The sequence below is a fragment of the Natator depressus genome, chromosome 3, assembly GCF_965152275.1.
Source record: "Natator depressus isolate rNatDep1 chromosome 3, rNatDep2.hap1, whole genome shotgun sequence".
Lineage (NCBI taxonomy): Eukaryota > Metazoa > Chordata > Testudines > Cheloniidae > Natator > Natator depressus.
In genome coordinates, this window is record NC_134236.1 from 115,613,068 (window position 1) to 115,627,963 (window position 14,896).

Here is a 14,896-nt window from a genome sequence, read left to right on the forward strand (position 1 = left end):
GAGGAAAAGGTGCACATAACAGCATATAAACATATAAAACCAAAAGAACTTTACCTTCTTGAGTTTCTCTATCATCTCTTCAATGAGGATGTCTCCATTTTGAGACACCTTACTCTCCATTTGTGTCAGCCACTCACAGAGCTCCTTGTTCTTCTCACTGAAGACTGCCCACTCATTCAGTCTCTCATTCACCTGTTGCCGCCGCAAGGAGATCTTATAATGTTTACAGAGGGAGTCAATAAAAGAGAGTACAGTTAGTAGATGAGAGCGAACTGATTCTCAGAGGTAAATTCTCAGTCCTGCAAAGAGTTTTAGCTACCTGACTGTCATTAAGGTAAATTGGAGTTGTGCTACAAAAATCTTGCATGACTCATAATAAGTTCAAGGTCAGCATTAATCTCAGGATGCTTGGTAGCCAGTTCCTGTTGCACACAGGGAAGAGTATACTCTAAAATATAATTTGCTTTATGATAAGATACTAATCTGTGGTCTTTAAATTCAGGTTTCCATAGCACAGTTAAAACATAGCCCTTTCATTGTCTTTAGAGTCAATATTTTCATTTATTAAGAATTAAAATGTACATTGATACTTCTGTTTATTTGGAAGCACCAACTCCAACAGAGACAGATTGTTTAGCACAAATAGATGCTTGACCTTTAGAACAATGACATTTTTAAGACTGCAAACCAAATGGATGTCTAGGACGATGCATACATGGTATGGCCACACTATAAGTGATTGGTATGTCAATTGTATCTGCAAAATGTGTGCACAGATGAGATAGGCAGCTCTCATAAGCCAAGCAATTGGAAAGGAATGTGCAATTCCATGCTTGTGTCCACATACACATATTTTGTGAGTGCGTCTAATTTTGCAGCATTGGAACTCTGTGACCAGATATTCCCAAGGGCTAAAGAATGCTACGACAGAAATGAGCAGGCGATAAGTGCAAACTGAAACAGAGAACAAAACAACAGCATACACAGGAAATGGAGGCTTGTCACACATCACTTTGAAAAGTAAGAGACTGCTATATATTTAAGAAATTAGAAGAATGATATTTCCATCTCAAATTGTGAATTACAAAACAATTGGGCAAATATGAAGAGGACCTGAAAGAATATTAAACACAGTATTCACAGTAAACTAATCTCTCCTGTCAGAATTTCTGATAATCACATGGCTATAATGTAATGGCATCCTACTTACTACAGCTTCTTCCTCCTCATCTGTAATAGGAGTTGCTTCTGACTCTACATCAGCATCTCCACTGATCATATGAGCATTGCACCTGCTCTTTTGTATATAACTTACTGCTTTCCTAACTGAAGCTTTTGATTTTTAAAGTCAGACACAAATGACAGCACATTTCCTTTTGTGGTAACACCTAACTACTGAAAAAGAAAAAAAAGCCTCATTCATTTGGTTACATCCTGGAAGGTTAAATATGTAAATGACAGATTAAGACATCCAACCTTGAATCAGCCCTCTCCTTTAGCATGAGAGGTGTGCAGCAGGAATCTGGAAAAACCAATCAGAGTCTATATGGAAAAGGTCTTCTAGCCCATTCACCCACATGCAGCCAGTTCAGCTTCTTCGTTTCATGAGAGTTTATGATGCATGAAGGCTTTTCACCCATGAATGCTACTTAATTGTGTCTCTTTCTCATGACCCTGTCAACTTCATTCACAAGACAGGAAAAGCATCCTCCAGTCTGAGTGCCCAACTGGAATTCTACAGGTTTCCAAAACTAAGTCTATTCCTTTGATACCTTTTAACGTTTATCCTGCAGGACAGATTTGTTTGCACCATACCATAATGAAAAAGGATATCACGTCCCTGGCACAATGTAACTATGTTTTGCTGACCTACAATGTTTGTTTGTTCATTTGTTTTTTGACAGTGAAATGGTTCTTCACTGCTCAATACATTTTGGAGTAGACAAGTATAATCAGGCCAATCCAGAAAATTTGGGATAGGTGGCAACTTTAAATCTGGAGCCAGGATTTCTAAGCATAAGCAGCAACTGTAAAATGCACTGGGAGCACTGTGTATTTATCTCCCACATGGTGCCAAGGAATTAAGCGGGCAGCCAAGCCAAAGAGAATGAGAAATGTGCAGTCTTTTTTTTTTTTTTTTAAACACAAGGAAAAGCATATCAACAGAGTACAGGGTACAGTGGGTTTTTTCTCACATCAGCCTATCTTGTCGCCACCTCTCTCAAGCCAATGATGGCTGTTCTGTTTCTTCTTTATTCCTGTGGGCCAATTATGCCATAAGTTTAACATTATCTTTAATATAGTTTTCCTGAGTTTGTTTATACCCTTGCTCAGTGAAGTGATCATTTACAGGAAGTCTGGAAATATTAGTGGTAACTAAAGCAAACACTTGAAGATACACTGAACTGTTATTAATCTTAGCTCCACAGCGAAGCAAAGTTTTTAAGAGGAAATCTTCTGCTGTTATAATAAAATACATAATCCTGCTCTTTCTTTCTTTTATTGGTCTTGGCATGACCATCGCTTTCAATGGACATTTCACCAGAAAAGTTGGTCTCCAGAAATGGAAGGATGAACCCTTTTAGAGATTGCAGACACATACTGTACATATCCTTTAGCTATTAGATTAGTCACAATTTCCTTCCAGTAATGAGATTCTTCTTGATTATTGTTCCATTTCATGGGCAGATTTTGCTTATTCCACTCTAAGTTTGCTATTAAGTGAGTGATCACTTTAAGGTTACGTCTGCTAACTCCTGAATTTTAGTGGGTATTTTCTCCACTCTTTTGTTTTAAATATCTGTAAATCAGTATGGCTGAAAATATTTCCCACATCGCCCCATCCTCAAAAGGGTGTTGTTCCTCTGGATAAAGCTTGCATTTGACATGCCAAATTCTACTTCCTTAGCTCTACCTCTGTATTAGGAGATTGATGAGATTATACCTTACAAATGGATGAGTCTCAGTTCAAATTCAAATGCCAGCTTGACATCCAGCTGGTACCTGTCTGTTCTAACTGTTGCTAATCACATTCAGCTGTCCCTGTGCCCCTTTCATGTGCATAATCACTGTGACGTTGCACTCTATATGATTTTATGAAAATATGCTAATGAGTGTGAATATAACGTAACTGGAATATGCTTCCTACAAAAGGTCTCTTGTAAGGTATCATTACAAAGCTTATCATCTACTGAGTGTGGTCATCCTATTTGTATAAATGTATCACTCTTGTATCTGAAACTAGAAATATGAAATATAACTCTGAGGGCCTACTGTAATTATGCAAAGTGAGGGCCATTAATGGTGGTTTGGAATCTTGATGGCTCCCATCAACCAGGACAATTGACTATGGATGGCTCTGTTTGCTTGCCGGCCTTCCTGTGTGTCAGGCTGGGAGGAATGAGGGCTTGAAGTCTTACAGTGACATGTGATCATGTCACCTGAACTGGAATCCATCTTTAACCTGGTGCTTTTCCATTTAGAAGTAGGGATGGTAACCCAGAGAGGGACAAAGGATTCCCGCCTTGTGAAAAAGATATATAAGGGGGTGGAACAGAACAAACGGGGCTGAAGTCATGAGAAATCCCCTATCTACCACCTGAGCTGGAACAAAGGGCTGTACCAGGGGAAAGAATTGTGTCCAGAATAGGAAGGCATCCAGTCTGTGATAGAAACTTATTGAAATATCTTTGAGGGTGAGATTTTATCTGTATTCAGTGTTCTTACTGTATTAAGCTTAGACTTGTGTGTTTTATTTTATTTTGCTTGGTAATTCACTTTTTTCTGTCTGTTATTACTTGGAACCACTTAAATCCTACTTTTTGTATTTAATAAAATCACTTTTTACTTATTAATTAACCCAGAGTATGTATTAATACCTGGGGGGAGGGGGGGGCAAACAGCTGTGCATCTCTCTCTATCAGTGTTATAGAGGGAGAACAATTTATGAGTTTACCCTGTATAACCTTTATACAGGGTAAAACGGATTTATTTGGGGTTTGGACCCCATTGGGAGCTCGGTACCCTGGGTGCTGGAGACAGGAACACTTCTTAAGCTGTTTTCAGTTAAGCCTGCAGTTTGTGGGATGTAGTTCAGACCTGTGTTTGTAGTAGGCTAGTGTGTCTGGCTCAAACCAGGCAGGGTTCTGAAGTCCCATGCCGCCAGGGAAAATGAGCTCAGAGGTAGTCTCGGCACATCAGGTAGCGATTCCCATGGAGGTTTCTGTGCTCACTAGTCACAGTCACATCCAAGTTCAGGGTCACATTTACCTGGTGGCATAGCTCCTCCCATTGCCTGTGCAGCAGCTCAATGCGCTCGCTGAGGATCGAGATATCATCAGTACTGATGTAGGTAGCTAGAGTCTCCTTCAGCAGTGTCAGATGCGCAAGGTCATACGTCCACCCTTCAACCGCATTTTCTAGCTCCTGGTTTAAAAAAAAATGCATGAAAAATATCAAGCTCTTTATGCGACTAGAAGTTTGGCAATAGTTTTATTATACAAAGTTGTCTTTACTTGTTAACCATAGGCACTGGCATTAAAGTCCTATTGTATCTAGCAAACCAAGTCTGTTAACAGAGCCAATATTTAGATGGAGAGTTACAACTATATTAAAAGCATTATTTATAATAGACCACCTGTAAGACAGCATTATTTTTTCAGAGTTAGAAGGGAGGTCCCATTGTTACTAAAACTGATACAGCAAGATACATCAGCCCTTAAACAAGTAGAAATGGGTCTAAACTAAAATCCCAGAGTCTAACTTCTCCAAAGTTCAGGGCTATCTGGACTCAAGATTTTGGTTTGGGCCCATCTCTAGTGACCACCCTTTGCAGTCTGCACCATGTTTACCGTCTGATTTTAAGAAAGGAAGAATGAGATTGGGATTCCCAATTTGTTTCTAACTTGCAACTAATGCAGGATAAAAGTTTGTGACCAACAATTATCCTGAGTAGGAGTACAGAGCATTGAAATGACATGGTTTTAAAATCTATGAACTTTTACTTGTCTCATCTAAAAGAATCATGCAGTAAGAACTTCTAAACTAAAAAGAACCACCAATACTTAAGCACTTTTATAGCTCTTTATGGGCCTAATTCTGATCCAATTTATTTTGGTTTTGCCTAATGTAACCTAATTTACACCAATGTGAGATTAGAGACAGGCCCTATATTTTCCAAGTGCTGTACAAACATTAATCAGTGCTGTGCTAACACTATTTAACAAACGGATGCACACACAAAATGTGCATGCAGACACAAACAGAAAATTGCACATGCAGTAATTATGGGCTGCTGGTCTATATAGTCAGTAATGCCAAGGCTTATGATGGCTGAAGATGTTCCAAGACAAGCAAATTGCAGATCAGATGGGGCTCAACAGAGTGCTTTACCTTGCAACGAATCTGCTCCGTATGCAGCTCATCATGGTGATCTGGCAATGGCCGAGAAAGCTTTTTCTTGAAGGATCTTAGTTTCTCCAGGGAGTCTGCTACGCCTTTTTCACATTTTTCCCAGTCCTCAGAGCAGAACAATTATTATTAGACTTTATTCCAGATTGGGGGAGGGGGGAGTGGAAAGAGGCTCATCATGGTGAATCATTCAAGCTGACTAAATAATCATGGAATCATATGACTGGAAGAGACCTCGAGAGGTCACCTAGTCCAGTCCCCTGTACTCATGGCACCAATACCAACAAGCAGTGAGGATATCTGCAGAATAGGATGTCCCCATAAGCCCTTTTTATATAATATTCAAGTCTCAGAGTCTGGATGGCATGCACCAGTAGAGCATATTGTCTATTGTGCTGTGTTCCAGTGCTAGCAGCAGGCAAAACTAAACCCCTTCTATTACCACAGAGTCCTCAAGGTCTGATTTTGACCTTGCAATGTTGCTTCTCTCTGCCAAAAAGGGTTCCATGAGTCCCCTTAGGAATGATTGCATTAGGCAACCCATTGTACTTTGAAGAAGTAATCCCATTCAGTCTACTAAAATCCTAGTAGACAACAGCTGACATACATAAATACTGCAGGAATTGACCAGACTAAAGAACTCAGAGGAGTACAGCTATAAGTTTCTTTTGCAGAACGTCAGTTGTATGATACTAGAGCAGCCAGGATTTAGCTTCACAAATTCCTTCTTATGATAGCAGATAAAAGTGAAAAAAAAAACCAAAACAGTTAAGTATACAGAGAAGATCCCAGCTGATTTCTCCCTTGAAGTGGTATGATTCCATTTCTGTACAATTTTTTGGGGTGCGAGTTTCAGCATAAGAAAGAGTTCTGCTGTCACATTAGCTTTCAAAAATAATAAAAAAAAAAGACTTTGCAGTCATAGACTATAAGTTTCCTTCCAATTAAAGATTTTCGACCATCTTCAGATGATGTAGTAAGCAGGAGGAAAGCAAATGCATCATTCCATCAAAAAGCACAGACTCAGTTAACATTTCAGTGTCAGGGCTATTTCTAAATATCACATAATGAATAAACTAGATACATGCTCTGTAAAGTTGCATGTGCAAGTTGTTGAATGCATTAGACCTTGCTGTTTTCAACAGTGAAATCCATGAAAAAGAAAGCCTTCCGAGTTTATGTTGATGGATTTTACTTACAGTGCCACTTGTTTATAGCTGTTTAGCCAAAATTTCTCACAAGTGGCATAAGTTACCATGCATGTATCTTTACTGCAGTTTTTGATGCACACTTTTAACTACCTAAAGATTCAAGTTCTGAAATGTAAGGCACCACTCATCTTTAATAAGAACTTCCATTGCCACTGCTGACATTTCTGTTGTCTTAATGAGGTCATAACTATGGTGGATAAAAATCAATGATTTTTGTATTCAAATTAATTTTTTATTTAAATCATAGTAAGTTTTTCTTTTTAAAAATGAACCGGTTTAAAATGAAATCTGAATTTAATACAAAATATGTGAAGGCCTAAACTTATCATAATCTCTTAAAATATTTAAATAAAAAAATTGTTTTGTATGTTTAATTAAATCCCAGTTACCATCCTAATGCAGACTGACACAAAACATGAGCAAAAGTTAATTATATAGTAAATAAGCAATATATCATTCAGTATTTTCATACATACTAAAATATACAGAAGATGTGTGTATGTTCTGGTCTCCTGGTCCAAATGCTCTATACTGTCTGATCATCCATGTGAGCTCCCTAGCCTAACAGGAAGGCATCTGAAATTATTGTATCATCAGGTGTGGGGGATGCTAGAAGATGACAGGGATACTGGCCTAATCCATGAGGGAAGCATTAGAAGGGATATATTTTGATTTTAGTAAGACTTTTGACAGTCCCACATCACATTCTCATAAACAAACTAAGGAAATGCAGTCTAGATGAATTTACTATAAGGTGGGTGCACAACTGGTTGAAAGACAATACTCATCAATGGTTCATGGTCAAACTTGGAGGATGTACCTAGTGAGGTCCCACAGGGGTTGTTAGAATATAGATATTCAGGCCTGTCTGCAAAGGATTGTACTTTAAGAATTTAGGTGTATTCTTATCACTTGGCTAGTTATAGAGGTATAAAAGAAAGAATCAAAATCACTGTCTGCCGGTGTAAGGGCCTTCTCTTACCATGACATCTGAGGCCCTGTTCTTAGGCTAAGGCCTTTGGCTAAGCAACAGAGGCAGCCATAAGCTGGGAAGCGAACGGTCACATCCTCACATTCCAAACTAGTCACACTGAAATAAGGTGCTATTGGGCTGTTAGGAGTACAATCCTGTCCTGATAATGCCTATTGCCTCCAGAGAAAGGGAAGTGCCTAGAAAATGTAAAAGGAAACTTAGTTTGATAGCATCCTGTCTGGCAAGAACTCACTTATCAATAGCTGGGATGTGAAATCCTCACTTCTGTATTGTTTTGTCATTATAGTTCCCACTTTGCTATTGTTTGTCTGTATAATCTCTGTCTGGTTCTGTGATTGTTTCTGTCTGCTGTATAATTAATTTTGCTGGGTGTAAACTAATTAAGGTGGTGGGATATAATTGGTTCCATAATCATGTTAGGATTGGTTAGTTAAATTTCAGGAACATGATTGGTTAAGGTATAGCAAAGCAGAACTCAAGTTTTACTATATAGTCTGCAGTCAATCAGGAAGTACGGGTGTGGGGGTGGGCATGCGGGTGGGGGAAATGGGAACAGGGAATGGGGGTAAGGAAATTGGAATCATGTTTTGCTAAAAAGGGGAAATGGGAACAGGGAATGGGGCTAAGGAAATTGGAATCATGTTTTGCTAAGGGCAGGAATGGGAACAGGGACACAGGTGTAAGGCTCTGTGGTGCCAGAGCTGGGAAGGAGGATACTAGGGAAGGAAACTGGAATCATGTTTGCTGGAAGTTCACCCCAATAAACATCGAATTGTTTGCACCTTTGGACTTCGGGTATTGTTGCTCTCTGTTCATGCGAGAAGGACCAGGGAGGTAAGTGGGTGAAGGAATAAGCCCCCTAACAGGGGTCAGTCTTGGGTCTAGTACTACTCAGTATTTTCATTAATGACTTGGTTAATGGAGTGGAGAACATGCTTATAAAATGTGGGGTTAACACCAAGCTGGGAGGAGATGCAAACACTTTGGGAGACGGGTTCAGATTTCAAAATTACCTTAACAAACTGGAAAACAGGTCAGAATGCAACAAAATGAATTTCAAGAAAGACAAGTATTTAACTTAGGAAGGAAAAATCACATGCACAACTACAAAATGGGGAATAACTGGGTAGGTTGTAGTACTGCTGAAAAAAGATCTGGGGGTTATAGTGGATCACAGATTGAATGAGAGTCAACAATGTGCTTCAGTTGCAAAAATATTTCATCATCATCCATGGGAATTTAACGACATGCCCCATTTCCATTCATGAAATAGATGCAAGAGATGTGGCTAAATTCCAGTCTATCGAGTTGAGTGCTTACATTGGGTTTAGCATGCATTTTGGAGATTGCTTAAATTAAAACATGTTTTAATGGTCTCTCCTCCAAGATCTAAGAAATTTGTCTTAAACAACGAGTAGTCAAGATGCTGGAGAGAAAACTAGATGACTTGGTGGCTAGGTAAGTCCATACACTGGCATTTGAATTGAAAGGGGAGATTTGCAATATTTGTAATACAATGTATATGAGGAATGACTAATCATAATGTTGCAAAATAAAATGCACATTCTTTCTGCAATGTTCACTAAAAGTATCAGTATAAAACTTAATACATATATAGACCTTTACACATCAGTGCTGTGCAAACACTAACTAGTAAATATTCACAATAGTCACATGAGAGGGAAGTATTATTACTCCTGTTTTATAGATGGGGAAAATGAGGCAGTGTAGTTAAATGACTTGCCCATGTTTATACAGTGAGCGAGTGGCAAAGAAAGATTTAATACACAGGAATTCCTGATGCCAAGGCCTGTGATCATTCCTCTTAATTATACTTCTTCACTATGCCATAACAATTAGTGTGTGTGGTTTTGTGCCTACTCATACAGCACGTGCACTTACTTTCAGCAGGAAGGTGAGCTGTTTCTTCTGTTGCTCAAGACGAACGGTGGCTAATTTCCAGCGCTCCTGAATTTCCGTGAGTTCTGTCTGCAGGGCTGTTTCCGCTCCACTGTCAGCAGAGAGCAGCAGCTGCTTCCCAGCTTCCACAGTTAAAATGTAGCTCCCTTGTTGCCGCAGGAGAACTTTTTCCCTAAGCTGCAAAGAGCCAATGATCTGTTAGCCTCTTGTTTTTAATTCTAGTGAGTTGTTACGTGTTAGTGTCCCTACAGCCAACATCGGTAAAATACATTTTTCTGTGCTACATGAGGGACCGTAGCTTAGATCCAGTGGGTTGCTACCCAAATGCATAAAGCTACCATTTCACAGTTCAACCAGTAGGGCACTAGACAGAAGGTTTTGTCTCTTCATCCCCAGTGCATAAAGAGATTTTGAGGGTGGCGGGGATGAGAAAACTTACTTCCCCTCCCCCCCACCTCCACCTGAGTAGTTCAGAAACTCTGCAAGGGAGAAGCTCCTCTCTTCTGACTTCTCCTGTGAAGAGCACAGCAGGCATGCAATGTGCATCAGCACTGCTATTTTCAGCCCTGCAAATTCCAAGCTAATAAGTGGATTTGTCTGACTTTGCACAAAGATGGACAGCATGAGAGATCAAGGCCTTCTAAACATTATCTTAAGTTCTGGTGTGTCTTTAAGACCAAAGACTAATTAAAACAAACATATAGGAGCACATACAACCTTCACTGGGAGGTCAGGTGTGAATCAAGGAAACAAACAGGTAACTGGGTGAAAGGAAATCCTCAGCTGTTGCTTGCATAGTCTTTGTTAAACACTATGTCACTGGGATTTCTTTAGATCTATAAATCCAGCTTTCATTCTTTCTGAGGTATGCTACTAAGTCTATTCTCTACTCTGAAAAACGACTATGTCCAATATTTCTCTTGCTGGACTCCACTGACCTTTGACTATTGTAATGAATTCGATTCTAGCACACTTTTAAGATAAACAAAACCTCTTTCAACTAAACATTAAAGCATACGAGAAAAGGACTATAAAACTGTTTTTCACATACTGGCCATACCTGCGCTTCATCCAGCAGGGCTCTGGCTTGCTGCAGTGGAATAGGACCACCACCCAGTCCACTCACTGGCTGATAGGACACTTCCACCAGCCATTTGCGTAGTTTCTCTGCCATCTCTCTGTAACGCTGCCATTGGTGGATCTGGCTGTCAATAATTCCCCTCCTCTGCTGTGCCCTGCGAATCACTCCTTGCCATTGATTACTGAGCAGTGTCAGTTTCAGATTAAACTCATCCCTATTTGAGAACAAACAAACAATACCCTGGGTAAGAACTGTATCCTTGATCCATTTCTTTAGTAAATGAAAAGCTGAAAAATGTATGTTTTCGGACAGCTATCTATAAAGTCCTAGTAGAAAGGGATGCACTACTCTTTCATACGGCCACTAACATTCAACTGGGATCTAAAACTACCACTTTTCAGGACAATAGCCAATCGGTACCTTGGCTGCTTTACTTACATCTTCTGCGACTTCCACCTACCCTCTGCCTGTTTGGCTTTATATGGTGTTCTCCTCAATGTCGGCACCATATTCCTTCTTTTCTGTTTGGCAATTACCTAGCACATAGCATTTGTTACCACACATAAATAAACAAACAAACAAACAAACAAACAACAAGCACACTAGTGTCTACCTGTCATCCACCTGTCCTTGCTCTACTAGGTGCTGCCCATCAGCGATGATCGAATGTAAAATCTGCTGGCGACTGAACATCTCTGCCTGGAACAGCTATTATAAAAGAGACAGAAGTGGTTTCAAAGCAAAGGTCTCAAAGGATTTCACTTCTTCTGCCATCACTGGCAAAAATTTCTCTTCTCATTTAATTTACTCAAGGCTGAATCATGGTCCAGGTGAGCTCAACGGGAGTTTTGGTGTCAACTTCAATGAGAATGGGATTAAACCCTCAGTCTTGGGGAGGAGGAGGGAGGAGTAATTATTCTTCCCAGGAATGGAATATTTTTTACTGTACATAAAAGCTAAACAAATTCAACAGAACCTAGGCATCCTTTGGAGATAATACTGTGATTGGCAGCATGTTTTAAACACAAGGTGTATGAGGAATTTAGAATCTTGTGGTTCAGGAGTATTTGTGCACTTCTCATTTTCTGAAATGTTTTTAAATATAAATATGTTATAGTTCTTTGCTTTGTGAAGTCAGATATCTGCATGCAGAATTTTTGAACCAAAACCTTGTACAAACTTAACAACATTGTAAGACAATTTTACATTGCTGATAAACCCTCTTTGACAGAGGTGCATAGCTGCATGGTGACACTGAAAATGTATTAGCTACTTTTTTAGTTTTATACTAATCAGATTAAAAATTTGGATTTTTTAAAGTTTTTAGTAGAAATACTGGGCCAGATCTTCAGCTGGAGTGAATCATCATAACTCTGCTTAAGTCAATGGAGTTGTGCAGATTTACACCAGCTGAGCATATGGTCCATTGTGTGATTATTTTAAAATATATTTTTCAGGACTCAAGGAGAAAAAAAGACAATGCTCAAGTGACTTAGGAGCCAAAATCCCATTTTCAAAAGTGACTTAGGCACTTACAAGCCCTAAGTCTTAATCAAAGTCAATAGGATTTGGGCCCCTAAATACCTAAGTTACTATTGAAAATTTGTTTAGGCTCCTAAGTCACTTAGTTCCAGATTTTAAAAGGTATTTAAGTGCCTACTTCTCATGGGAGTTAGGTGCCTAAATATCTTCAAAAATCTGGGCCTTAGATCCTTTTGAATTTTTTTACCCAATATATCTTACAACTTTTCAGCAGAGAAGAATGGTGCTTTCTGATATCTTTGCAGAATTTTTCTGACAGTATTGTTGGGGATGTATAGGAATCTGAGGTAGAGAATGTTTTATGTTAAAACACACATATGCACACATACACACTGTTTCTATGTTTAATCCATGTAAAAAACTAGTATCAATTTTGTTACAGGTATGTATGTGGAACAGAAAGGAGTTTATCACCTAATCATCTTGTTATTGCCAAAACAGGGCTGTGGGCCTGAGAATTTCAGAAAGGCAACTAAGAAACTAGTAGTTAATACATTTACAGAAGTTCCCATCATCTCAGTCTCAGCCCAGGAAGCTAATTGGGTAGGACAGGGGGATGAGGATGGAACAGGGGCACAATGGGAGCTAAGAGCGTGTTGGGAGATTAAAAGACTGGGAATTGATGCAGCAAACATCGCAGATGAGGAGAATGGGATGTCAAATGGAAGACACAACCCTGTGAAATTACAGGATGATTGAAAACTTGATTTTTATACACAGAAAATATATATGGGCCACAGATTGCACATCACTGGTCTATATTTTTATATATTCACATGCTTAAATTATTAAGGTACAATATTCTCAGTGAGGATATAACAGAGGTAGCTTATTTCAGGATACAGTCTCTCCATAAAGTCTGTTTGTTATAACTTGCCTCGTGTGCCCTCTGTTGCTCCAACAAACTCTGGTAGTTTCCTGAAATCTCTGCAGCCAGTTTCTGCTCAGTCTGAACCAGAAATTCCATCCAACTCTCACATTTCTCCAAAAAGGTCTGGTGTTGCAGCAAGAAAGACTGCAGCTTACTAAAAGGATGAAAGGTCAATTCATTAATGCCTCCAACTCACACAAAATAAAATGACAATGGTTTTCCAGGGAGCCATTACAATTCTGGCTGCAATAGCTTTTCCATCACAAACCTACACACTGCCTTATCCTAGGAGGCTGTTTGATGTGGAACCCTCTTGTCCTCCCACCCTTTTCACCCATTTGTTTAGTCTACATGTAAACAAAAACAGTATCATTTAAAACGTCAACTTGTGTTCATAAACAAATAATCACCATAACTTTTCTTTTGGTAGAATTCCCTTTGCCTCTTAGCTCAATATATAGAGGCCCAAGCTCATTATAACTTTATAACAATGCCTGAAGTCATGTCTACACTTAAAAGGGTTTGCCAGTAGAGATCTACCAGCAGAGCTATACCTCCCCAGTGGAGACATAGCTCACACTGGTAAAAAAAGTTCTTCTGATGATATAACTTAACCCAGTCCCTGAATGGAATACCAAAATAGGATAACTGCATCTATACTAACTGGGCTTTTTGCCAGGAGAATTGGGTCTACACTAGGGCTTTTGCCAGCATACCTATATTGTTTAGGGGTGTGATTTTTCACTCTCCTAATCTATATAACTGTGCTGACAAAACTTTTGAGTGTAGACTAAACCCTAGTTGTGATCCCAAAGGAGAGTAGCATCAGTTAATGCAATATTGGTAACATAAAAAGGCCTGAGCTACATTTAAGTTTTACTGGCACAGCCACATTGATTGGGGATGTGTTTTTTTTTAACCAACATAAATATACTGGCAAAAGCCTGGGTGTAAATGCAGTGATGCTGGAACAACTGTTATTATATCAGCATAGTTTATGCTGGTTTCAGAGAAAAGTATAAGAACTTTTATGCTGATATAACTACATCCACACAGCAGGCTTTTGCCAATATAGCTATACACAGGAAGACATGGGCTTTAAGAAGCCTGCTCCTAAGTGACCAGAGGAGCTAGCAAACAGGAGCGGCTATTAGGGGAGTTTTGCAAGGGAGTTTAAGAAACATGTAACATTCCTTAAACTTCTTTAAACTTAAGCCACAAAAAAAAACCCTGATAAAAACAAAACCTCAACAAAGGAACTAACTTCAGGAGTAAAAAGAGAATGCAGGCAGCGGTCCAGCCACAGAGTAGGGGCTATCTAGTTTATTGCACTCAATGCATCATTTATGATTACCTGCCCTATGGGTGGGTGGCATATGTGGGCATTGGGTGCAAATAGCTCCTAGTCCTCAGAGACCGTGTACGGGCTTTGGAGACCAGAGGGCTGAGCTGGAGGAGCTAAGGGAGACATTGGTACATAGATGAGACTTTCTGGGACACAGTAGAATGGTCCCGCCCCATGTCTGACAGCTTCTGTGCTGTTGAGGATGAAAGTCTCAGGGAAGAACAACAACCAACTGGAGCAGAGGGAAATGATCCCATAGTTGGGACCGTCCTTCCAAATGATGTTACGGTATCCTCTCACACTGAGGATACCTCTCTGGGGGAAGGAACTCCAGTTATTAGGAAGAGACAGGTATTAGTAATGGGAGATTTGATCATTAGAAACATAGATAGCTGGGTTTGCGATGACTTGAGACATCTAGATAGACTTATGTGTAGTGCTGGGGAGGAGCTGGTGGTCATGATACATGTAGGTAAGAATGACATAGGGAAGGATAGGAGAGAGGTCCTGGAGGCAAAATTTA

At 39.5% G+C, this 14,896-nt stretch overlaps 1 protein-coding gene across 1 annotated transcript in view; it reads right to left on the reverse strand.

Moving 5' to 3' along the window:
• SYNE1 (spectrin repeat containing nuclear envelope protein 1) overlaps positions 1-14,896 on the reverse strand; it is a 493,953-nt gene that overhangs the window by 56,738 nt on the left and 422,319 nt on the right. Inside the window, exons 122-128 of the mRNA XM_074948627.1 lie at positions 13,035-13,182; positions 11,229-11,323; positions 10,595-10,829; positions 9,517-9,711; positions 5,392-5,517; positions 4,270-4,425; positions 55-213 (exon numbers count right to left, since the gene is read on the reverse strand). Of these exons, the coding sequence (XP_074804728.1) occupies positions 55-213; positions 4,270-4,425; positions 5,392-5,517; positions 9,517-9,711; positions 10,595-10,829; positions 11,229-11,323; positions 13,035-13,182 (1,114 nt within the window). The remainder of the gene's footprint in view (positions 1-54; positions 214-4,269; positions 4,426-5,391; positions 5,518-9,516; positions 9,712-10,594; positions 10,830-11,228; positions 11,324-13,034; positions 13,183-14,896) is intronic.